Genomic DNA, 24,800 nt, shown 5'->3' with positions numbered 1-24,800 from the left:
CTGCCACCCCGCGTCGAGCTTGGGTAGCAGTGCGCGGTGCGATTTTAATCAAACGTTCATTATTCATTATAGAGTTTTTTTTTGTGTTTATTAAAATCATTTTTTTTATTTACTCGTGGTAGTGACGGGAAGACCAGTAGGTGCCTACACCTGCGTGAGCCTGGATGCACGTCCATTATTTTACACTTTTCTACACTCTTCTCGTGTGTGTGTGTGTGTGTGTGTGGGTGTGGGTGTGGGTGTGGGTGTGTGTACTGTAGCGCGCCAGATTCTTTCCACGTCGTGCGCAATCGGAGCGTCACATCCACGGTCTCCGATCGACCAGGCGAGCCGTTGGACGGCGGGGGGGTGGGTAGTGTCATCGCGTAGGCCACGCCCACCGGGCCCGATCGATCCCGAAGTCGCGAGTGGGGAGGAGCCGGCGCGGCCCTCCCGATGGAGATCAAAAATAACAGCGCGCTCCACAAGGGCACGACTGTATAAATACGGGCAAACTTCACTCTCACCCCCACGAGTGCCACGCCGACTTCCAGCGCTTTCCACGCACCGAGAACGTTCCTGCCTGCCTCGTCGTATTTGAATTGAACTGACTCGGGCTATGGGTCCCTCCGTGCGCCTGCTCCTGCTCAGCCTCGCCCTGACCGGCGCTGCGCTCGGCGAGCTGGTCCAGACGGAGGAGACGGTGCCCGTCCGGCTGCGCGCCGTGGGCAGCAGCAGGAGCTTCAGGATCGCGGCGTTCGGGACCGAGTTCACGCTCGACCTGACTCCGGACGCCAGCTTCGTGGCGCCGACGCTGCGCGTCCAGCGCGTAAAAGCCGCGCGTCTCTCCGAGTCGGCGGAGAGCGGCGAGCAGCTCCGGGGCTGCTTTTACTCGGGGACCGTCGACTCCAGCCGGGAGTCGGTGGTGGCGGTCAGCCTGTGCCGCGGGATCCGCGGGTCGTTCCTGACGCGCGGCCAAGAGTACTTCATCCAGCCCAAAGTCGCCGGGAACAGAAGGTCGCTCTCACAGGTGCACGTCCTGAGGCGCCGAGCCGCCACCGGCCCGAAGGGCGTCCTGACGTCCGTCTTCGATCTAACGAGGAGCGTGTGGTCCCCCGGGACGGGGGACGCCGGGCCGCCCAGGAGGGAGAGGCGCTTCGTGTCCGCGGCGAGGTACATAGAGACGCTGCTGGTGGCGGATTTGACCATGACGCGCTTTTACGGAGATGAAATCAAGGTAAACTGACGGCGACGCTCACACGCTACATGCATATCTTAAACTTCTAAACGTGTCCAGATTTTATTTTTTTTGAAGAGAACTCAACAACACGGGAGTTATTTTGGTGGAGTTACAGCGCAAAATGTCTCCAGTCAGAATACCTGTGCGGCGGCTCCCACCTTCCGAGGACGCTTTTCTGACCCGCGTGGGCGCAGGGTTGCCAGGTTGTGGGCACGGGGTCGATATCGCATCCACACTAGACACGTCGTATAAAAAAAAAACGTTCGTAATTTATATAATTCCGTGTAGTAAACGAGGGGCTGGGATCTGTGGCCGAGAAATGGTGGACTAACGCAGCTCCGTTAGAAGCAAACTCGCCCGATCTGGCAACACGGCGTGGGCGCCTGTCAGCGGACAGTCCCGCGTTCCCTCCACAGCGACGCGCAAGGTGAAGGCTTCACCTTTGAGGCGAGACACGTCCGAGCACCCTGCATAAATATTTAACTTGCATCCTCCATTAATGCGCTTCCAGGTCTAAACAAAGTCCTCTCATTGTCACCAATCTGGCCTGGTCCAGATACCCACTGACTTAGTTTGACGTAGGATGCATCGTTTCTGTGGTGCCACCAGCAATATGTTCTGTAAAGTCCAAAACACACCAGGACCTGATCCTGGGTCTGTGAATTGGCAAAACACTGCAAGCAGGACCACGATATGGGAAAAGTCCCATGCCAGGTCGTCTGAGTCAGTATATGCTCATAATCCATCAAAGCTCTGCTGCATTCAGGAGAGGAGACGATCCAAATGTTTTTTTTTTTTGCAAAACAAGTCCTTACCATATTTCACATAATGTAAATTTTGGCACGGTACAGTAATGGGTTCTGCAGAAGAATGTTTGGAAATAAAGCATCTTGCGAAAGGACCACATCATTCCGCTGTCGACCTGACCGAAGACCTTTCAGATCTTCAGCTTGCATCCTCAAAACTCAGCAGACTCCCTCCTGTGTTTTTTCTTCTGGGTGGGGGGGTCGACATGAAATAAAGCTGCTGGCACAAAAATGTTGAGTTTTAGCACCATCTGGAAGTCCGGGGACGCCAAGAGGAGTTTGTTTTCAAGCTCCTTCCACCCGTTTTATTGACGGAAAGAAAAACACAAATGTTTAAATATTTCTGTCCTCGCAGACTCGTGGAATTAAGTCGAACTCTCCCCGTCAGGCCTGATCAGAAGGCCAGACGCTTGGAGTGCACAGGCGCATTTCTGGTTAACCTCAGTTTGTGTAGAGTGGGCAAAAAAAAAAAAAAGTCTAATTAGCTTCTGATGGATGCTTCCTTGAAACCTTTTTTCATGCCTCCGGGCGTAGTTTAATGGGGCCTTCGCCCAAAAAAGTCTATCTAGTGACTCCCAGTTTTTTCTTTTAAATGTTTCTTTTTTTCAAGCTTTGCCATCCCGGCCCAAACTCAGTTGTACAAAAAGTGCCCCCACAGCACCAAAGACTGACGCCTGTTGGAATGGCAGCGAGGGTGAAATACCAACTGCGCATCACCCACGCTGTCGTCTTCCTGGGACGGTCCCTCATACACTAGACAACTTGAGCACAACACCAACGATTCAGGCCTATGAGGGTGCTATATGTTGTCATAGCAACGCCGCGGTGGGGCAGTGGAAGCGGCCCCGTAATCAGAAGGTTGCCAGTTTGAATTCCGTTCCGCCAAGGTGCCACCGAGCAAAGCACCGTCCCCACACACTGCTCCCCGGGCGCCTGTCATGGCTTCCCACTGCTCACCAAGGGTGATGGTTAAATACAGAGGACAAATTTCACTGTGTGCACCGTGTATCACGATGACAATCGCTTCTCTTCACCTGACACTCTGTCCATGCATGTGTCCCTCATGTATCTCCAGAAGTTTACCTCTCTTATCCCAAGGGTGCTGTGTTTAGCTCTGAGCTCCTCATGATAACATTAACATTTACATTTACAGCATTTATCAGACGCCCTTATCCAGAGCGACTTACAATCAGTAGTTACAGGGACAGTCTCCCTGGAGCAATTTAGGGTTAAGTGTCTTGCTCAGGGACACAATGGTAGTAAGTGGGATTTGAACCTGGGTCTTCTGGTTCATAGGCGAGTGTGTTACCCACGAGGCTACTACCACCCTGATAAGCCATGTCACTTGAGATACCACATATTGTGAATATTGCTCCTTATATTGACCATACGAAGAGCTCTTTATCATGTCATAGATGTGATTTTCTTGAGTAAAATGAATTGCGACTCAACTGGAAACTGGTGACCTTTGACCTGGACGGACACCACATGATGGCCTCTCCGTTCGTCCACCTCAACAGGTCCTGCTGCACTAATCTTTTTATTGCTCCCTTCCAGCACTACCTCCTGACCCTGATGGCCATGGCGGCACAGATCTACAGGCACCCCAGCCTGAAGAACGCTGTGAGCCTGGTGGTGGTGAAGATGCTGGTGGTGGAGGACGAAGAGGTGGGGCCGGAGGTCTCCAGGAATGGGGGCGTGGCCCTCCGCAACTTCTGCAACTGGCAACAGCTCTTCAACCCCAGCAGCCAGAGGCACCCGGAGCACTACGACACGGCCGTCCTGTTCACGAGAACGGTAAGCGCGTCCCCGATATAGACGTCAGCATGTCAGTCATGCGCGGCCGTGTCAGAGGCCTTTCAACAGGGCTGCGCGAAGGAAGCCCGCCCGGGGGCCACGCTTTAAAATATCCCAGCCACGCCGCAGGTAGTTGGGAGATGGTGGAAAGAAAATAATGACTTTGTGCACCCCCTGCCAGAGAATGAAGGAAAAATTGGAAAAATTTCCTAATACACGTGTTCAAAAAAAAAAAAAAAAAGGGGGGGGGGGACTGTTTAATACAGTCATCAGCAAAAGCAGGAATTATGGGAGTCTCGGTCCAGCCTTGGCTTGATGAAGCTTCATGTGGTTTCAATTAGCCCAGTGGAAAGGAGTGCGGAGATGGAGCGGGTGGGGGGGCTCTTGCCGGTGGTCCTCGCGTCCCTCCACGGAGGTTCGATGCGATTCTCTTCCTCCGTCGCGCCGCGGATATCTCACAGTTAAATTCGCTCCCTCCTCCGGAGTCCGCAGTCTGCCATGCATTTGCTCCGTTTTTACGATGGAAACACTGACAAATATGTTTTGCTGGCGAGAGCTTGGACGGGGAGGGGGGGAAAAAATGTCTGTCTGGAACAAATGGAGCGATGTCTGGATATCAGTGTCTGAAATGTGTCCCCCTCTCCTCCCCTCTCTCCTCTCCTGGCTGCTCCATGGCTTGCCCCCTTTCCCTCGTGCACGGCAGGATATTTGTGGCCACCAGCATTGTGACACCCTCGGCGTGGCTGACGTGGGCACCATGTGCGACCCCAAAAGGAGCTGCTCCGTTATCGAGGACAACGGCCTGCAGGCGGCCTTCACCGTGGCCCACGAGCTCGGTATGTGTGCCACGCGTCCCCGTGACACCTCCCAGGGACAGCTAATTCTGGCCTTCATTTACCGAACGTGCGTCCAAAATCCCCCCCGCGAGGTATTTATTCCGCGGGCCGCGCCGTAAACGCCGTGGCGGCGGCGGCGGAGCTTCAGAGCGGGGTTAAAAATGGGATCCGCGCGGAGAGGGAGCCCGAGATGAACATTCCAGGATAACGTGCTGTGAACCGCGTCTGCGCACGGCCATTCCTGGAAAGTTGCTTTTTAGGGGAGTGTTGGGACTTCTTTTACATGCAAAACGCCGAGACACACAATCATAATTAGCCGTCATCAGTCAGGTGGCCCAGCGGTTAAGGATGCGGCCCCGTAATCAGAAGGTTGCCGGTTCGAATCCCGATCCGCCGCTGAGCAAAGCGCCGTCCCCACACACTGCTCCCCGGGCGCCTGTCATGGCCGCCCACTGCTCACCAAGGGTGACGGGTTAAATGCAGAGGACAAACTTCACTGTGTGCACCAGGCGCTGTGCTGCTGTGTATCACTTCACTTTATTTCTCCAAGATATTCACACAAAGTAGAAATTGCAATGAATTCAGCTAAAATTGGATATAACGTGCCAATGGATATATAATACGGATATAACGTGCCATTTGTAGGTCACGTCCTCAGCATGCCGCACGATGACTCCAAGAACTGCGAGAAGTGGTTCGGCCACGTTGACGGACACCACATGATGGCCCCTCTGTTCGTCCACCTCAACAGGACCCTCCCCTGGTCCCCCTGCAGTGCCCTGTACGTCTCGGAGTTCTTCGACAACGGCCACGGTACCGCTTCCTTCGCGCTCTGCTGCGTTCCGCGGCTGGAAGTGCGCTTGTTTCGGATTACTTTTATTGACAGGTGTTTTATATGTCAGTTTTTTACATTTCCCCTCCAGAAGCGTACCGAAAAAGTCATTACTTTCCACGTTCCTTCCGGAGGGGTTTGCCCTAAAACATTAGTCTTTCCTTATGGAGTAAACGGAAACCTGCCAAAGTGAGCGTACTGGGTAATTTTGAACTTAGAGTGCGGTAAGAATTTTTTTTTTTTTTACCGTGCCCTTTCTGCCTTAACTCGCTCCCCCGACCGCAAATAAGCGCCTCCGAAAACCACACGGTGTAATTTTGCTGAGAGTGTCAAAACTAACAAGCTGCGCCCGCTCCCCGGTGCTGGGCCTGCGGTGCCAGGCGGGGCCCTGTACTCCCGTCAGGTGAAAGGGCTCATGGGAGGGCAGAAGCGAGCAGGGGCGGGGCCAGATACCCCCCCCCCCCCCGCCTGCTGACTTATACGCGGCCGATACTTTCGGTCTGCACTCGCAACGCCTCCGTATTTCTCCGACTCGCGTCCTGTGAGTCACGCATTCCGGGGTTAACGACCGTTCTCCCTCAAAGAAGAGTCGAGTGTGGCCCAGCACGTTGTCTTAAATTTACATTTATGGCATTTATCAGACGTTCTTATACAGGGGGACTTACAATCAGTAGTTACAGGGGACAGTCCCCCCTGGAGACACTCAGGGTTAAGTGTCTCGCTCAGGGACACAATTGTAGTAAGTGGGATTTGAACCTGTGACTCTGTAGTCTTCTGGTTCATAGGCAAGTGTGTTACCCATTAGGCTACAACCATCTTTCCCGGCGCCGAAAATCGCACGCAGCAGGTGCACAACAAGCTGGCGGTGCTGACGCTGCGTGTTCGGCCGGTCAGTCGTTTAGAAGGAACTCTTCGTAGGTCTGGACGTGCAGGTGGAACGCGTGGTGGAGCGTGTTATAGGAGACGCCGTGGAATTTAGGTGTCTGGAAGGCCCAAGAGTTCAATTTCTGCCTGCAAGTCATTGTTCTCCATGGAGCAGTTACGTCTTAACGAAAGGACCTAAAAAACGAAGCTTGAGCCGTCTTCCGTATGAATACAGTCTGTTCACATGCAGCTTCCTATTCCTATATTTCTGCTTCAGGTGGACACTCACCGCAGGTTAAATCGAGGTCTAACCTTAGACAGAAGTACCATAAATCTTTCACTTGCACTTTTACAGTTGTTTTTTTGTTTTTTTTTGTGTTAATATTTGGAAAGTGGTAGTGGTAATGGGTAGGGTGGTGGTAGCCTAGTGGGTAACACACTCGCCTATGAACCAGAAGACCCAGGTTCAAATCCCACTTACTACCATTGCGTCCCTGAGCAAGACACTTAACCCTGAGTGTCTCCAGGGGGACTGTCCCTGTAACTACTGATTGTAAGTCGCTCTGGATAAGGGCGTCTGGTAAATGCCGTAAATGTAAAGTGACGTTGGAAATCTAATTTAATAAAGTTATCAGCCTTAAAAACGTCTTTTTAAGAGAGGGATTTAATCTTGGATTTTGTTTAATCTATGGGTGCTAAACATTGTCTCCAAATGGTGTATTTGTTACAGGAAAGTGTTCATTTTTTCAATAAAAGTTTGAATTGCATTAATGATCGAGATGGTTGGACATTGATGTGGTTTGTCTGTAAATCCAGGTGACTGCTTACTGGACCAACCGGAGCAGTCCCTGCCATTGCCGGCGGAGCCCCCAGGTAACACATACGGGCTGGACCGCCAGTGCCAGCAGGCTTTCGGTGAGGACTTCGCCCACTGTCCAGATGCCCCGGAGGTCTGCTCCCAGCTGTGGTGCCGGGAAGAGGGCCGGCCGCAGTGCACCACTCGCAACGGGAGCCTCCCCTGGGCGGACGGCACGCCGTGTGGCGAAGGGGGCACCTGTGCCCGCGGCGCATGCACGTCGGGCCGGGCGAAAGAGGAAGACGAGGTATGCGGACCCCGGAACGCGTGTCTCCACCTCGGAATTTACCTGCCAGGGTGTCCGAAACGTCTGCAATGTCTTCCGACGCGATTTACGGCTGCCACGTGGCGTTTTTTTGTTCCTTTTACCACCTTTACCATCCCCGCACCTTTAAAAACGAAGCCAGCCCCCCCCCCTCGCATAGCAGCCAGGATGGTGGCTGCAGAGACCTTTATAAAGGCGCCTTCCTTTCTGGAGGCAACACTTTAAAAAAGAAACGGAGTCACGTTGTGTTCATTAAAGCCCCTTCAAAATGTGAGATTAAATTCGGCACGGCCTGGTTAAATCCAGCTCGCGACCCCTGTCTGTCAGACAGCTTCTCTGTGCCAGCTCGTAAAAACCACGAGAAATGAAACGCCAGCCGGGAGGCCGTAACACGTACGGTGGACAGGTGCCAACATTTACGGCATTTACCAGACGCCCTTATCCAGAGCGACTTACAGTCAGTAGTTACAGGGACAGTCCCTTCCCGGAGACACTCAGGGTTAAGTGACCTGCTCAGGGACACGATGGTAGTAAGTGGGATTTGAACCTGGGTCTTCTGGCACCGGCCAGTGATAAATACGGGTCGAGGGCGGGGAGATGAGGAATGACACCCAGGCCTGTGCTCTCCTGTAGGTGCCGGTGGACGGAGGATGGGGCGAGTGGGGTCCCTGGGGGCCGTGCTCCAGGAGCTGCGGAGGCGGGGTCCACTTCTCCCGCCGCGAGTGCAGCGACCCGGAGCCCGCGAGCGGAGGAGTTTACTGCGTGGGCCAGAGGGTCAAATACCAGTCGTGCAACACTGAGCGCTGCGCCGACGACCACGGCAAGTCCCCCCCGTCCCGCGCCGCCGCCGTTTTATCCCCGGCACGCAGCAGGGGTTTATGGGCCTTTAAAACTGTCACAAAGCGCGCCAGGCCCCTTCAGGCCACGGGCGATAAATAAAAAGCAAAGCAGGATTTACTACCGCCTCACCTGCCAAATATCGCGGCTGGAAAGGGGGACGCTGAGTGTCTCCGTCTCCGCAGGAAGGAGCTTCCGGGAGGAGCAGTGCGAGAGGTACAACAGCGACCGGTACCTGGACGCCCACGGCAACGCCAAGCGGTGGACCCCCAAGTACACCGGCGTCTCCCCGCGCGACCGATGCAAGCTCTTCTGCCGGGCGAAGGGCAGCAACGAGTTCAAGGTTTTCGAGCCGAAGGTGCCGCGTTACGCCATTCTCCGCGCTCGGCCTTCTCTCTCTCTGTCGGGGTGAAGCCCTGAGCCTGTTTTTTGCCGCGCAGGTCATCGACGGAACCACCTGCGGGCCGGACACGACCTCCATCTGCGTGCAGGGCCAGTGCGTCAAGGCAGGCTGCGACCAGGTGATCGGCTCCAGCCTGAGGCTGGACAAGTGCGGCGTCTGCGGTGGCGACGGCGCTAGTTGTAGGAAGATCACCGGCTCCCTCAACAAAGCCACGTAAGACCAGCTGTTGACCTCATCCCAAATGTTCTGTCATTTATGGGATATTACAGGATTCTAAGATATCGGATTGGCTCCCACAGCTACGGCTATAACGACGTGGTCACCATCCCGGCCGGAGCCACCAACATCGACATCAAGCAGCGCAGCCATCGCGGGATTAAACATGACGGCAACTACCTGGCCCTGAAGGCGGACGATGGGGACTACATCCTGAATGGGAACTTCTCCGTCTCCACGGCAGAGCAGGACATCCCGGTCCCCGGCGCCGTCCTCCGCTACAGCGGCTCCTCCACCACCCTGGAGCGGATCCTGAGCTTCCAGAAGCTCAGCGAGGCCGTCACGGTGCAGGTCCTGTCCACCGCGGGGGACTCGTCCCCTCCCAGGATCAAGTACACCTTCTTCCTCCCCAGAGACGTTCCGTTCAGCAAGCCCCACGCGGACAGCCGGCTGTCCCCGCACGCCCTCCTTCCGTTCGGTGGCGACGACTGGGTCCTGGGCGAATGGTCAGAATGCTCCAAGACCTGCGGCTCCGGCTGGTCCCGCCGGAGCGTGGACTGCCGGGACGCGGCGGGGGCCGCGTCCTACTTCTGCGACGTGGACCTGCGGCCGGCGGACATCCGGCCCTGCGCCGACCTGCCGTGTCCCGTGTGGCAGATGGGCCCGTGGTCGGCCTGCTCGCGGACGTGCGGCCGCGGCGAGCGGCGCCGGAGCGTCGTCTGCATGGACTACACGGGCAAGCCGGCGGAGGCGGCGCGGTGCAACCCCGACAGGAGGCCTGACGCGCTCTCCGGGGAGTGCTTTTACCAGGACTGCTCAAGCTAAGTGTCCCTCTTACGCCAGATGAGCGCTAGTCAACAGATTCTAATTGGTTTACCTTTTTCTTAGACGTTGCATTTTTTATAACCACTATTGAACTTTTTTTTTTTTTTTAAACACCCCACAGATATCTACCTCAAATGATAATAATGCTTTGATATTCTCATAATAACTCTCATTAAAATACTGTCAGAAACGGTCCTTTTAACAATCCTGCTGAGTCTCTGCTGGACTGGTCAAATACCTCTGATCTGCAAAGTATTCGGTTTTATGAATCCACGTTGAACAGAACTGAGGCTCTGTCTAAAGCTGGACACTCGCTATTTATTTTCAGCGACCTTTTTATGGCAAAGATCTAAAACGGGCGTTTTTCCTTGGGAGTCTAAATGAAAAATGATAACTTATATGACAAATGAAAATGTGGAACTATGCATGTTTAGGAACACTGGATCACCTTTGGAACTGCAAGAGCATTTCTTTATTCAACACAGATAGCTATGATACACTATAACTACACTATGACAGCTATTTGTGGCGGGAAGCTGATTTAACCATTTTGTAAGCTCATTATAATCATCATTTTCTGATAATTAAACAGACATGTCTTTATTTTGAAGGTAGTTTAAAAGTAAAATCAACTTTAAAACCATATGTCTCATTTCAATAATGAGAGAATTGTATTGTGGTTCAGTCGTGGATCCCTGTTTATACCATAATTATTTTCAGTGACATATTTATGACATTTTTCATTGTTTGTGGAACCCAAACACAAAAAGAACCTCAGCCCTAACATATGTCGGTACATTAATGCTGAGGTGTTGCAAATTATAATTTTTTGGAGGTTATGGTTTATGGGAATATGTCTGTAGGAACATGTCTCATGTTTTTACACTCTTTGGCCAGTAACATGTTGTAACAAGCAAAGAAATTCTTTTTTTTTTTTTTTTAATGAAAAACACTCCGAAGGCTACTTGTGTTTATGCAATGTCCAATAAAAGAGTAAAAGTGGGAAAGAATATCCCTAAATTAACTAATCCCTGACTTCAGAATAATTTTATTCATATATGCTTTTGTAGGCAAGTGTTGATTGCATTCCTTGTGTATAAGAAAAAGTTATTCAAAAGTATGTAGATCGGAAACAAAAGCATCATATCCCTTCAGTGAAGGTCTGTACAGTGCTATTGTTATAGCTATTTATTTTTTCTACCAGTAGTCATCTGTTTGTTACGTTCTTTTTTTCTTGATGCTGCTGTCTGTCCAGAAATGTCAAATAATAAAGTCATTTACTGAAATATGTCATCACCGAATCTGCAGTCTTGTCATTTTAATTCTGTGGCAGCGTGGTATATGTGTTTACGACATTATATTATGTAATAACTAATACACTGATATGTAATAAGTTGTCTAACAATGGTCGTAGTCGAGTCACAAATCCTAGACTAAGGCGGTCTCAGGCCTGAGTTTCAGCGTAAGAATGACGTTAATGGGAAGGTTCCCCCGAGGGAAAGCCATGCCAACGCAATCTCGTATTTCCACAACACCGGTAGAACAATGTTCAGCAGACAGGCGGAGAAAGCACGACACCGCATGCCATCACCTCGCATGGCAGAGGGCATTCATTTCCAAACCGCACCCTGAGTTGCTCCTGGGGGGGGGTACTGTCCCTGTACCTACTCTGGATAAGCGCTTCAGGTAAATGTAGAGTAAAAACACGGCTACAGGCCATTCAAACGAGACACACGAATTTCCTACCTGCTGAAAATGACCAGGAGTAAAATGTTAGGCTGGGTTGGGATATTTTTTACACCAACAACCGCGATTAAAAAAGGATCCGGTGTGTGTGTTGTATATGTGATACCAACGTGCGTGCTTGGTGTGCAGATGGTGTGGTAGTGGCCTAGCGGGTAACACACTCGCCTATGAGCCAGAAGACCCAGGTTCAAATCCCACTTACTGCCATTGTGTCCCTGAGCAGGACACTTAAGTGTCTCCAGGGGGGGGACTGTCCCTGTAACTACTGACTGTAAGTCGCTCTGGATAAGGGCGTCTGGTAAATGCAACCAAACTAATTACAGATTCGACCCAACGTGACTTTCTACCCATTTTTGGGTTTTGTGTAGAAGGAGTGCGCGCGTCTGCAGCCCCGGCCTCCGCCGCTGTGCGCGCACGGAATTCTGGGACCGACACGGAGCGACGCTGAACTCCCGGGCTGCTGGGGGGAGCTAAGGCTAAAGCTAACGCTACCCGCGCAGAGGGAATGAGCGGGCGCCGGAGCCGGGCCAGATCGACGCGGGCTCGGCTGTCCCTCCCGGTCGGTGGCGCACGGGGCGCGGATTGGAACCAGCACCCGGCGCCGGTGACATGTTGCGGCGAACGAAGCTGCGGAGCGTCACCAGCGGGGCCGCTAGCCGCTAGCCGTTAGCCGTTAACCGCCTCATGCCCGCCACTGGCTGCGTGCTTGTTTTTCTTCCTCCCTCCGGATTGTTCCTTTTCTCTGTTAGGTACGTTGACGTTATACCGCAAAAATAAAAAATTATTTCGCAGTCGTCAAACACGTTTTCCGTATGCATGCAAATTGAACACGAGCTTAGTCCTGCTTAGCTGCTTATTTAATTTCTCTAACGGGTTATTAACAGTATTGTCATGAAAAAAGGACGATGTTGTTCATTCGTGAATAAATAAATTCCAGGGGAATTAGATAATAAGAGAAAAGAATCGTGCCGTTCCCGCTGTCGCCGACGTTAGTCTTCTCCACATGTTTTCGTTTTTTTTTTTTTTTTTTTTTTTTTTGCAGGCCACAACCTAAAGCACGGCCTGATCTCGTGTACAATTGTATTACATTTGGCGTGGTTTGCACCTCCCGGCGCATGGCTCGGTGCGAGTTCTGAGCGCCGATGGTTAAAAAATAAGACGTAAACAACAACAGCAGCGGCGGCGTGGAGCCACGCCCCCTCGGCCAAGTTGCATTGTTTATGTTTATTGTTTCCCCCTTTAGACACGCCCCCAACACGGTGTCTTACAAGCATTGGGTTGATCGCTTGTAGAATTGTATTAAACTTCGCGTGGCGCATGGCTCGGTGCGAGCTCTGAGCCCCGAGGGTTAAAAAAATAAGACGTCAACAACAGCAGCAGCAGCGGCGTGGAGCCACGCCCCCTCGGCCAAGTTGCATTGTTTATGTTTATTGTTTTCCTTTTCCCCTTTAGACACGCCCCCCAACACGGTGTCTTACAAGCATTACGCTGCGAAACTTGTTGTTTCCTGGGAATGAATTCATTCATGCTTCTGCGGGTGAAGTTGGAAATTATGTACAGCTCACTTGTGGAATGATTGACGAGTTGAAGATTTTGAATAAAGCCTTGCTGTTGTGATTGGTTTCCGTGACTTAATGAATAAATTGAATAAATTGCGATCATTGCATGGGTAACGTCTTCACCCCATTACCGTATTCTCTGCTTTTAAGGGCCCCGGGTTGGGCTCTCATGTTGTGGTTGAACCCGGGTTACATGCAAAGCACATACGGACGGTCTGCATTCTGCTGTTCTCTAAAAATAGGAACTTTTGATGTATCATAATCCAGATATTAGAAGCCCAGTTCTGTCCGCAAGTAGCAACAGTTTGTTTGTTCATCTTTTCATGTGCTTCTGCTGCATCAGCAGTAGTAAAATGTGAACATGGGCCCACCCATGGAAATAAAGCTGCTGTATGCAACACTCTGTTGCATGAGGCCTTTTTTGAGGACTTTGCAAAATAAGCTTCAGCGAAAGACTGCATGAACCTCCCATTCGTCGTCCTCAATGTCTTGTTAAAACCGTGCAGGAATGAAATGTAGCCCGCTGTGAATTCCGAAATATTATTCCAGAGGTTCTGGCAAATCTCACCGCTACGACTGACTTCACTCATGAAATGCAAGCGATCCCGTAATTGTGAAATTTAAACAGTGTGGGTCAGGGTGTCATTGTCCTTACTGGCCAAGTGGGGGAAAAAAGCACCCTCTCGGACATTAGTATGTCTGAATTTAGACGTGTGTGCCGACAGTTTCTGAGAAACTCCGACGAATCCAGCCAGCAGAATGTAAATTCTCGGCAGATGTTGTCTGTGAGATTTTGTTTGGGCTTGAAAGAATTACGGGGTCAGGCACTGCGAGTATTTTGAAGCTTATTCATGCTTATGGGCTATTGTCACTGAATTCCAGCCGTGCGCCGAGTAATCCTGATCCGGAATATGGATCCACAGAGCCATATTTTAATATGCTCTTACATTATACAAATGACCATTATATCTCATAAAGAAGTGACAGACCTTCTTATGGTTGGCACTGTACTACTACTATGGTCTTAGGGAACCATTAATAGACCATTATTAGGTCTAAATAGAATGTTTGGCTGGGTTAATAATTATGAAAAAATTGGCAATGCTAGGTACGTAACAATTAAATAAAAGAACATCACAAAGAATGACAAATAAAATGCCATTAAACAATTAGGTGTTAAATGATTTTCCATATATGAGTGGTTTTATGTTATTGTAACTGTCCATACGCTGCATCTCTTACAGGAAAGCATTGCCGGCCGACACCCTGCAGGATGGGTGTTAAAACCTTTACCCACAATTCCCCCAACCACAGCCAGGAGCTGCTGGACAAGCTGAACGCCCTGCGCAGTGAGGGCCACTTCTGCGACGTCACCATCCGGGTCCAGGGCCAGCTCTTCTCCGCCCACAAAGTGGTGTTGGCGTGCTGCAGCGACTTCCTGCGGGCGAAGCTGTCCGGGAAGCCCAGCGAAGGGGAGGGGAGGAGGGCGGAAGACAAGCCGGTCCTCGACCTGCACCATGTGACCGTGGCCGGCTTCGCGCCGCTTTTGGAGTACGCCTACACCTCCACCCTGTCCATCAGCACGGAGAACATCATCGACGTGCTCGCCGCCGCCAGCTACATGCAGATGTTCGCCGTGGCCAACACCTGCTCGGAGTTCATGAAGTCCAGTATCCTGTGGAACTCTGCAGGGGCTGCTGGGAACAGCGCGGTCAGCGGTGCCGCCGCCCCCGGGCAGGACAGGCCGGACCTGCAGGACGCTCCGGAGGGTCCGTCCGGGTGTACGCTGGCACCTTTGGACGGCCTGTCCCCATCTCCAGTGTCTTCAGAGTGCAGCATGGTGGAGCGGACCATGCCCGTGTGCCGAGAGTCGCGGCGTAAACGCAAAGGTTTCACCAGCCCGCAGCCGGCGTCCTCGTCCTCCCCGCAGGTCCCCAACCCCTCACCCTCGTCCTCGTCGTTTCCGGAAAGCTCGGCCCCGACCCTGGATCCCTCCTTGGCCTTCACCTGGACGTACCCGTTCAGCATCGACCGGCGCTTCGCTCCAGAGAAGTCCAAGCTGCCCGAGGGCTTGCTGGAGACGGGTGCGGCGCCCGGTCCAGACCCGGGCGGGCGGGTGCTGGTGGAGTACCTGTCCTGCGATGGCCCCAGGGGCATGGTGCCAGGGGCTGGAGGAGGGGGCGGAGGTGGTGGGACAGAAGAGGAGGACGTCCAAGTGAAAGTCGAGCGTCTCAGTGACGAGGAGGTGCACGAGGAGGCGTCGCAGCCCGTCAGCGCCTCGCACAGCTCCCTCAGTGATCAGCAGACAGTGCCAGGCAGTGAACATGCACAGGAGGACCTTCTCATCAGCCCACAGTCCTCCTCTATCGGTACCATCTACACACACACACACACACACACACACACACAGCTAGATGCTGTAAATGTAAGAGCTAGGCCTGTCTTCGTTTTAATTTTAGTCTTTATTAGTCTTAGTTTCATCAATGAAATTTGTATTTTACTTATGCAATTCTATTTAAATCAGTCAATATAGAACAAGTAGTTATTAGAATAGACAAAAACTACATTTTCTTTTATTCAAACCCATTTCACAAATGAAAGATTATTATATTACCTTGCACAATACCCTGTATGGCCTTACAGAATAATCTACGTCCTTCCAGACACGGAAGATGCTCCGTTTTCTTTTTCACTTTGTTGTAAAGAAAGTGCGTTGGAAAGAAAGGTTGCTTCATCTTTTTCTACCGGCCTCCTGCCACGTATTCAGAAATCTAAAAAAAATGCTGCAAATCAGGATTAAGGTCACGTTTCTGCCACGTCATGAAGGTTCATTGATAGAGATGTTTACACTACACCAAGCAGAATTCTCCATTTACATTTACAGCATTTATCAGACGCCCTTAACCAGAGTGACTGTAAGTAGTTACAATAATAAGTAATTACAGGGACAGTCCCCCCCTGGAGCAACTTAGGGTTAAGTGTCTTGCTCAGGGACGCAATGGTAGTAAGTGGGACCTGGGTGTCCTGGTTCATGGGCGAGTGTGTTACTAGGCTACTACCACCCTACTATCTTCCCTTCACTGCTTCGAATAAGGGCCGTTTACACAGGTTTGGCCACAGACGCCATCTGCTGCTTTGTCCTATAATGTCCAGTTAAGGCAAGAATTAGGTGGGAAGGGGGATCTAATTTAACTGGTATTGCAAGTTGACTTGCAATATAAACCATGTGTCAGTAAACAGTAGACTGGGCACAAACAAAAAAGTGGGTGAAATGTGGGTTTAAAAATAAAATTGCATAATAATTGCATACAGTATATAGTGCAAGAATTTCACCAATTTGGATAAAAATGTCAGTGTGGCATATAGAACATTTATACCTTGGCATCCCTAATTCACAACAGCGTTTGACAAAAATGATCTGGCATTGTTATAAACCTACAGGCAAAAATATATATAGTCGCGGCAGTTTAATAAAATGATGCACTGTACCTGCAGTCCCGTGCTGGAATTCGAGCCTGGTTCCCGTCCCTCGGGATATTTGTTTGAGTTGCCGTTTAAGTCTGGAACTCATTACCCTTGTTTTTACTCAATTTAGCAGTTTTTGGGGTTAAAAGTTGAGCGGGCCTGTTGTGTTCACACTCGTGATTATTTCCAGTCTTCATCCAGCCACGTTGAGTTTGTTTAAGGGCACGGCACCGCTTCATTACCGTCAGGCTGTTCTGATTGTTGAGGAGCAGATCTTATCTTCTGGACGTCTCCCAAGTCAGAACAGCATTGGTTAGCGATTCTTTTTTTTTTCAAGAGCTGTTGTCTCCACAGGGTCAATAGATGAAGGAGTGACAGAAGGGTTGCAGTCCATTCAGGGGACGCCCAACACCACCGGCCACATGGAGGAGGATGAACGGTGAGGGTGGAACTGCTTTACGTTGTTGCAGCTTCATTATCTTTTCCACTTTTTATACGGTTTAAAGAAAGGCCCATGTTATTTTTCATTGTTCCTGTTTCCATTCTCTTTGCGAGAGCGCACTGTCCATAAAGAGAGAAGGTGGAGGGGTTCTTTTTGTGGCTGTTGGGGGGGGGTAGGTATGCTGCCAACAGGCCAGAAGCTATTTGGAGCAGTTGTCGGAAAGTTCCTGGATTTCGGCTTATGTGCTGGAGTAATTGCAAAAAAAGAGGAGTGTCGTGATGCAAAAACAAAGAGGGTCAGGGAGAGCTGTGCTTTCTTCTTCTTTTTTGGTCTTGTATTTCTTTATGCATGACCGAAGTGTAGACTTTTTTGGATCATTTTAATTAATGTCAAGATGTAGCTATAAATCTGGCCTGGCCAGATTAAAGACAATTAAAATAAATTGCTGTCTAAATAAAATTTTCCTCCATATGCCCTTTATTGTTGCGTTTCTATCCTCAGATTGGAGAACGTCCAGTACCCCTACCACCTGTACATCAGCCCCTCCACACGGCCCGGCCTGAATGTACCCGAACGGCCCTTCCAGTGCCCCACATGTGGGGTCCGATTCACACGCATTCAGAACCTCAAACAGCACATGCTCATCCATTCTGGTGAGGAGGTCTGACCGCTTCTCACCATGCTGCTGTCTCTGATCCAACTAACATTACATTTTGAATCAGTCTCGGTGGGTGGGGGGGGTAGTTTTTTTTTTTTGTTTACGTTAATTTCCATTAATTTTAACATTTGGGCTTCGTTTGTCGTTGCTTGGAAAATCTAATTAGAATGTGGTGAATATTGTCCACCATCTTCAGCAGATTACTAAAGCTTGTTGTTTCGAGGTTATACTTTTCTGCATGGTGGCACATGACACATGTCTCGATCGACACAAATTGTGGTTAGACCTTTATTTCAGAGCCATACAAATGCTGGCAGGTTCTCCAGGGACCGGAGCTTTTACGGATTCCTGCCATTAGTGACCTTAACACTGGCAACAGATTCATCAAACTGGGAGTACACATTGACTGTGACATTACAGTAGATGTGAAGAAGAAGGATCGCTCTTGGCAGATAAGGCCTTGTCTGGATCGCATTTGAGCAGAATGCATATCAGTTAGCAGATGATCCGGCTTCAGTTGGAGAAACGCTAGTTTGTAATGTTTGAGAAGCGGAAGAACTGCGTTTCAGTGGGATGGTGGTTGCATAGCTACAATCAGTGGTCGAATAAATGATGAAAGCCACATTAGCATCATCCAACAAGGTTCTTCTGACTTGACACATAGGTTGATGGGTTTCTCACAACTGAACCCCAAAGTTGGCATGGGTGATGTTCTTCAGATTAAGTCCATCATACTCCCATCACAACAACATTATTTGGTTTCGCTGGATGTTTGGTACTTTCTCAATATTTAGAGTTTGCTTTTGTTAATAACCTTTAGCCGATATTAATTAAAACAGTTTGTCATTTCATGTGATGCAGACCGGTGACCATTTTTTTACATTTGGGATGTACAGTACGCCATGTCCCTGTGTAAGGGATCGTGAGTCTGGCCTCGATTTCTCCTTGCCTGCCTGTCACTTTCTCTTCTGTACTGTACTGTACTGTACTGTGAGGTAACGCCAGGCCCCTGTTGTTTCTCTGGCAGGCATTAAGCCCTTCCAGTGTGACCGCTGTGGGAAAAAGTTCACGCGGGCCTACTCCTTAAAGATGCACCGTCTGAAGCACGAAGGTAAACGCTGTTTCCGGTGCCAGATCTGTAGTGCCACTTTCACTTCCTTCGGTGAATATAAGCACCACATGAGGGTCTCCCGCCACATCATCCGCAAGCCGCGGATATACGAGTGCAAAACGTGCGGCGCCATGTTTACCAACTCCGGCAATTTAATCGTACACCTGAGGAGTCTCAACCATGAGGCGTCAGAGCTAGCAAACTACTTCCAGACCAGGTGAGGAGTTTGGCAAGAAGGAATATTACAGAATAAGCCTTTCTCAACACACCCGGTTAATGCAGCAGTGCATGTTTGATAGGAATTTTTTACATCAATTTCCTCCCGCTGCAGCTGTGTTGGCTTATATGAAGACGTTGGTTCTCAAACCTGTTCCTGCAGGACCCCCGCCGAGTACCTTTTCAACCCGCCACATGCACCACTGCGCTGTTATTATTAGTCACCTGCTCCAGATTATGGAGGTGTTGGAGCGAACACGTCCTGGGAGGCGGGCCGTGTGTGGGATGGGGTTGAGAACTGCTGTCTAAGCACATGTGAATGATTCTGATTTCATCACTTGGTCTTTGATAGCTGGGCCAGTAACCCTGTGTTTGAATCTATAAGCTTCAGCAGAGCTGCAACTAGTGGACATAAAGCAAGCTCCCTCTTCTTCTCAAAGGTGCATCCATGAAATGTCTGGGAAGGTTTTATGTGTGTATCTGAAGTCACGTAGTGACACAGGAGTACACATAGAATAGTTCAGTTTGAAACTGGTAATTGTTGTAGAGCTTAAAACATCAGGAAGCTGAACATTGAGCGTCTTTATTTATTTTTCTTATGACCTACCCCTTTAATTTATATTTTTAATATCAACCTTGGCTTGCATGCACTCTCAATTATGCATTTTTTTTTTGTTGTTTAAAGTGTTTTGTGCCGCAGCATATTGATGGTCATGTTACAGATATTCTGTATGTAGGTGTGGACACTGATCAGCCATAACATTATGACCACATGCCTAATATTGAGTCCATCCACTTTTTGCCAGAAAAACAGTTCTGACTCGTCCAGTCATGGACTCCACTAGACCTCTGATACCAAGCTGTTGGTAGCGAATCATTTGTGTATTTTCGTCCCTCAGTTGCACCATGAAGAATTTGGCAGCCAAGTAAACACAGCTTATTGTTACATTCTTAAAGCCACTCTTGAACCATTTTTTGTATTCTGACACCTTTCCTACAGAACCAGCATTAAAGGTCCCCTATCATGAAAATTGGACTTTGTGAGATGATTTAACATTAATACGAGTTCCCCTGGCCAGTCTATGCTCCAGCAGTGGCTAGAAATGGCGATAGGTGTAAAGAGAGCTTCACCGTTCAGAGAGCGGCAACTCAGACGGTCGGATCTAAAATTTGTCCCCTTATGACATCATAAGGGGAAAGGTTACCTCCTGCTTCTCATGCTTTTTCCCACCCCTCCCCTAAAACATCATCTCCACTGGCCGTCATGGCTTCCAAACGTGCAAAGCATTGCAGTTGCTCAGTGATTGGATGTAAAAATGAGCACAAATTTATTTTTTGTCTGTCACGTGAGACTCTGAAGAACCAGCGGAATCACCTATCTTCTTCTGGAAAAACACAGACACGACTTCCAATTCGCATCATCCAGGAAGTGTTGCCATTTTGTCAAATGCCCCCTCAACTTTTATTGTCCGCTCTCCTCCTCGTCCCACCTCTCTCCTCCTCATTGTCATTTAAAGCTACAGACACAGAAACCGCGCGTCCTGAGGAATTCTCATTGTGGGACTGGACACCAAGGCTGAATTTTGGAAAGAGTTAATATTAGGGGACAACTAAGACCGATATAAAAGCAAAAAGAAATTCATAGTAGGGGACTTTTAATCTTTTCAGCAGTTTGAGCTACATTAGTTCCTCGAGAAAGTCTACATTGTCACCCATTCAGTGAGATTCACTTCACCTGGTCTTAATGTTATGGCTGTTATGCTGTCAATGGATATCTATGTGTGTGTTTGTATGTTCTGAATGTTTTTGAGTTTTATTTAAATTATTTTAATTTATTCCCATACCATAATGAACAGAGACCTCACCTAGCAGTCATTGGCGAATTGACACCAAAACACCGGTGTGACTTTACCCTACGTACATGGCAGCTTTGGGCACATGTCCCCATTGTGCTTACCGTCAGCGGTCCAGCCACACTCCCAAACTCCCCTCTGTCCCGGCCTCCCCCATCTGCGTCCAGCTAAAACAAACAGCGGCGAGCCGAGCTCGCCAAACGGGAGTGAGGCAATGTGCTGGCCACCGTTCAGAAACGTCCCGGCTCGGGAAAACGAGAACCAGCCGCCCAGGTCCCCTCCGGCCTCGCAGACAGGTGTGCGCTGCTCCGGGGGACGGCCCTCGCTGCGGTCTTGCTCCTGTGGTTCCGTGCATGTTTACACGTCATGACCTGACGGAGTCGGGCTCTTTCATTTTTTTTTTTTTTTTCTCATCACTGTCTGCGGCTTTACAGGTGTTGTAATCTCTGGCAGGTGCTGGTTGTGCGTACGCGTTGTGCCTCGTGCTGTCATCCGTGTGTGAGCGTTTGTGTCTTTCTCTCCCCTGCTGCCCAGTGAGTTCCTCCTCCCCGAGTACCTGAGTGACCTGCAGGAGGCGTCACTGGGCCACTTCCCCATGGCGGACCACACATTTGAAGGCAGCTCCTCATCCTCTGTCCAGACGCCCGTCATTTCCCAGGTCTCCTCCACCCAGAACTGCGAGCTCCACCCTGCCGCAGCCGAAGCCTCGGTTGGGGCCCGCAGGGGCCAGGCCGGGGGGGTGGCGGCGTCGGACAAAACCAAGGCCAGTGCTCCCATCAACTCTCCCAGGGTGCTGGAGGAAGAGGAGGAGGATGAGGAAGAGGAGGGGGGAGGGGACGATCACAGGGAGAAGAAAGCGCTCTTGTCCATCACAATCGAATGAGAGACATGTCCATTCCCATCGGATCGCTCTCAGTCACTGTGAAGTTGGAGAACGCACACTGGACTGGCCGCCTGGGTGGATCTGATCCCACATTTCTGTTAAAATGACAAAGCAGTGACGTCTGAACACATCTGTATTATTTCTGTAATGTGAATTTGTTCTTTTTTTATTTCTGCCGAATACAAAAAAAAAAAAAAGAAGCTCTAAATAAGGTATTATATGTACAACTTCTAACATTATGTGTGTCAAAATGTTCTGATTTCAATGTTCAGATGTTGGTTGAAAGAAACTTGAAGTGATAATGGTGTTCAGGCTGTGATGGGCTGGTTTTTTTTTTTTTTTTTTTTTTTTTTTTACGCCTTACCCAAATAAGTGCTGAAAACTGTACCGAGTCTTACAGATGAGGAAAGAAGAGCATCGAGATCGTACGCTGTAGTCGTAGCTTGGGTAGGACAGTTGTAACGATGCTAAATTGTTTTTTTTATAGATTTTGTTACTATACACTTGTGTAGACAATCTTCATATTGACGATTGATGGGCATGATAATAACCCCACTGTAGTGAAGCATCTTATGGTCGGTTGGTGATAAGCTAATGGCATTTGCTCTACATGCCTTTATGTGCGTTAGGATTTAGCATGTGGGCAGTGCGGCTGCACACGAGCATCATGGGAAGTGGGTGGTAGAGGTGATTGATTAGCACGCCCGTTTCAATTGAGGCCATTTCTGAACCACAGGCTAATCTGAGATTAAACATGCTTGAAAGGAAAGTCGAATAAGTCAGCTAGAGCAAAAGCAGTGTCACTTTGCTCTGTTTTATTTGAGGTCACAACACTAGAGTGCAGAATGTTCACTCCGCAGCACAACCTCAGACGTGATTGCATTTAAACGTAGTGAAGCGCTTTTTTTTTTAATTGTCCCGCAGGTTATCATATGAAACGTTTGAAGGGCCCTACCCTTCACAAGCAGCCCGCCATTGTGTTCAGTGCTCATATGAGGGGACGTTGTGGCTTATTTCTGCTGACTTTCATGTGAAATTCCTTCATACTACAACTGTCTCATAGATAGATCGATCGATATATAGGCACTTTATATCGATATATAGGCGATTAATTTCCACAACGCTATCGATTACGTACAGGCCACCATTCAACTAGTCTTCTCCATCTCGTGTTTGAAGTTTTTTGAGGCACTTCAGACCCTCAAATGAGTCCTTGATGATCCGGTCCCTGGAGACTACTTGAGGAAACCTTACCATTACTAGATATACAAATAAACATACGTCTCCTATTTGAAAGAAGAAATCCAAACTGTGCAAAATTTAGCACTTTGAGATGAGGATGTCAGTTGAGGTGGTTCTTCGGTGTGGTCCAGAAAACATCAACCTTCTGACAGATCGCTTCTCCAGGTGCATCTCCACCTGTACCTTTATCTGGATGTGGTCTTAATATATGTTCCGCTGCTTGTGCTGTAGCACTGACCACTTTGCGACCTTTTTGGACTGACTGACTAACCTCCAGAGCGCACGGCGTTGGTGTGAAAAACTGCTAATGTAACGCCCAAACGTTTCAGAAATTACTGTAGGCAGCGCCACTGATGTAGCTTTTTCTTTCTTCCTCCTCTTCTTTTAAGGCGTCTACCATTTTTTGCACAGGGCAATCAAATGGTCACATGCTGCTTAGTTACAAATGTGAGTTCCTTTACCTTCTTCTGTGTGATGCTTTCCAATATTTAAAAAAAAAAAGTTCATATATTGTGCAATAGAATTGTAATAGGACGCCTTTGGCTTGGAGCGTGGTATAAAAAGAATGTATAAATAGGATTTTATATGAGGGGGCTGGCTTAGCAATAATGCTAATGTGGAGACTGAAAGTAACGTGTGAGGTTATTGTTTTCTCCCTTTTTAACGTTTATTTTTTTCACGTTTGCCTTTTTGCCAAGGATTTACGGTCTGTGTAGTTCTGTAACCTGTTATGTTCTGCCTCTCTGCCGCCCGAACCCCCCCGAAGGGCCGCTGCCGATGCATGAAAACGCCAGCTGGGGGGTCAGCGGAGAAGCGCTCTTTGATGTCCGCTGCCAGCCTCTTTAGCGAGAGCGCGTGTGTGTGTGTGTGTGCGTGGGGGGGGGTATACACTCCTTGCTCATGGGACCGCGACCCCGCCCCTCGTCCCCTGGTGTGCGTCCTGTGGTCCGTGGAGTTGCGTGTGTCTGTTCGTCTGATAGCTTCTGGTGACGCACTGTCTATAAGGTTGCAAAATATTGCCTCGCTGTTCCAGACCTCACCATGGTACTGGCATGTTGTCCCACGCAGAATATATGGGGGGGGGGGGGGAAGGACGGAGGAAAAAATAATAATATAACAACGTAGCATGGTTTTATTTGTTGGGTGTTTGTTCAGATGTGTGCAACCACATTTTTGTATACTCCAGTACTCCCATCTCAGACGGTGAAAACGGTATAAAACACCACCACTTCGGCCCTTTGTACATTTCTATAATCAATGTGAGTTTGTATAGTCGATGGATTTGAGCCTTACAGTATACTTCTTTGCTTTGTGACAATGTCTTTACAGTGTACCTGTATAGTTTTATTTTTTAAAGCCTATTTTTATTTGTATCTTTGTGCCTTTGGACATTGAATCAGTAGTGCATTTTAATAGTTCTGAACGTTCATTGCTATGATTCATACTACAACTACGAAAATGCTGGTAGTTCTCTAATGTAGTTGGGTGACCGAAAGTATTTTTGAAGTACTAAACTCTATTTTGTTCTGTGTGCATTTTTATTTTAATATTGGAACACGTGTGACGACTGTTTTTTGTAACCTTTTTCTCAATGGTTTTCATCCAAAACTTTAACTGTGCCAGTGCTGATATACTGAATGATGTTTTGTATGGACAAGATGTTTTGATCGGAAATAAACAGTCATGGCTTCAGTCTTTTCGGCGGTGGTCGGGATTCTTTAAGGCCGACACCTGATTGGCTCTGGCATGGGGCTTGGGTGCCCATGTGCCAAGCGCAGAATTGCGGAGTAAATCACCCAGCCACACAAACACAACCGGGCAGGACGTTTCCAGATAAGGTAGCGAGGCTCAACGCCGCCTCGACCGCCT

At 49.3% G+C, this 24,800-nt stretch overlaps 2 protein-coding genes across 3 annotated transcripts; both read left to right on the top strand.

Moving 5' to 3' along the window:
- The first annotated feature begins 346 nt into the window (after positions 1 to 346).
- On the top strand, positions 347 to 11,057 carry adamts8a (ADAM metallopeptidase with thrombospondin type 1 motif, 8a). The gene is made up of 9 exons (XM_028983692.1): positions 347 to 1,216; positions 3,583 to 3,822; positions 4,526 to 4,658; positions 5,304 to 5,471; positions 7,171 to 7,457; positions 8,109 to 8,295; positions 8,498 to 8,670; positions 8,753 to 8,928; positions 9,015 to 11,057. Exons 1-9 carry the CDS (start codon positions 599 to 601, stop codon positions 9,754 to 9,756), a joined length of 2,724 nt encoding a protein of 907 aa, XP_028839525.1. The 5' UTR covers positions 347 to 598; the 3' UTR covers positions 9,757 to 11,057.
- A 764-nt stretch (positions 11,058 to 11,821) lies between these two features.
- Positions 11,822 to 24,626, top strand: zbtb44 (zinc finger and BTB domain containing 44). Of its 2 annotated transcripts, none has more exons than XM_028984594.1 (6): positions 11,822 to 12,251; positions 14,306 to 15,430; positions 16,881 to 16,965; positions 17,470 to 17,621; positions 18,654 to 18,954; positions 21,341 to 24,626. In XM_028984594.1, the coding sequence occupies exons 2-6, from the start codon at positions 14,335 to 14,337 to the stop codon at positions 21,687 to 21,689; spliced, it is 1,983 nt and encodes a 660-aa protein (XP_028840427.1). In that variant the 5' UTR covers positions 11,822 to 12,251; positions 14,306 to 14,334; the 3' UTR covers positions 21,690 to 24,626. The 2 variants fall into 2 exon arrangements, with proteins under 2 accessions (XP_028840427.1, XP_028840428.1); XM_028984595.1 differs by having other exon boundaries at positions 18,654 to 18,737; positions 21,341 to 21,504.
- The last annotated feature ends 174 nt before the right edge of the window (positions 24,627 to 24,800 follow it).

The sequence above is a fragment of the Denticeps clupeoides genome, chromosome 6 (genome assembly GCF_900700375.1).
Source record: "Denticeps clupeoides chromosome 6, fDenClu1.1, whole genome shotgun sequence".
NCBI lineage: Eukaryota > Metazoa > Chordata > Actinopteri > Clupeiformes > Denticipitidae > Denticeps > Denticeps clupeoides.
The sequence above is the reverse complement of the archived record's forward strand: the minus strand, read 5'-3'. Positions and strand labels throughout refer to the sequence as shown.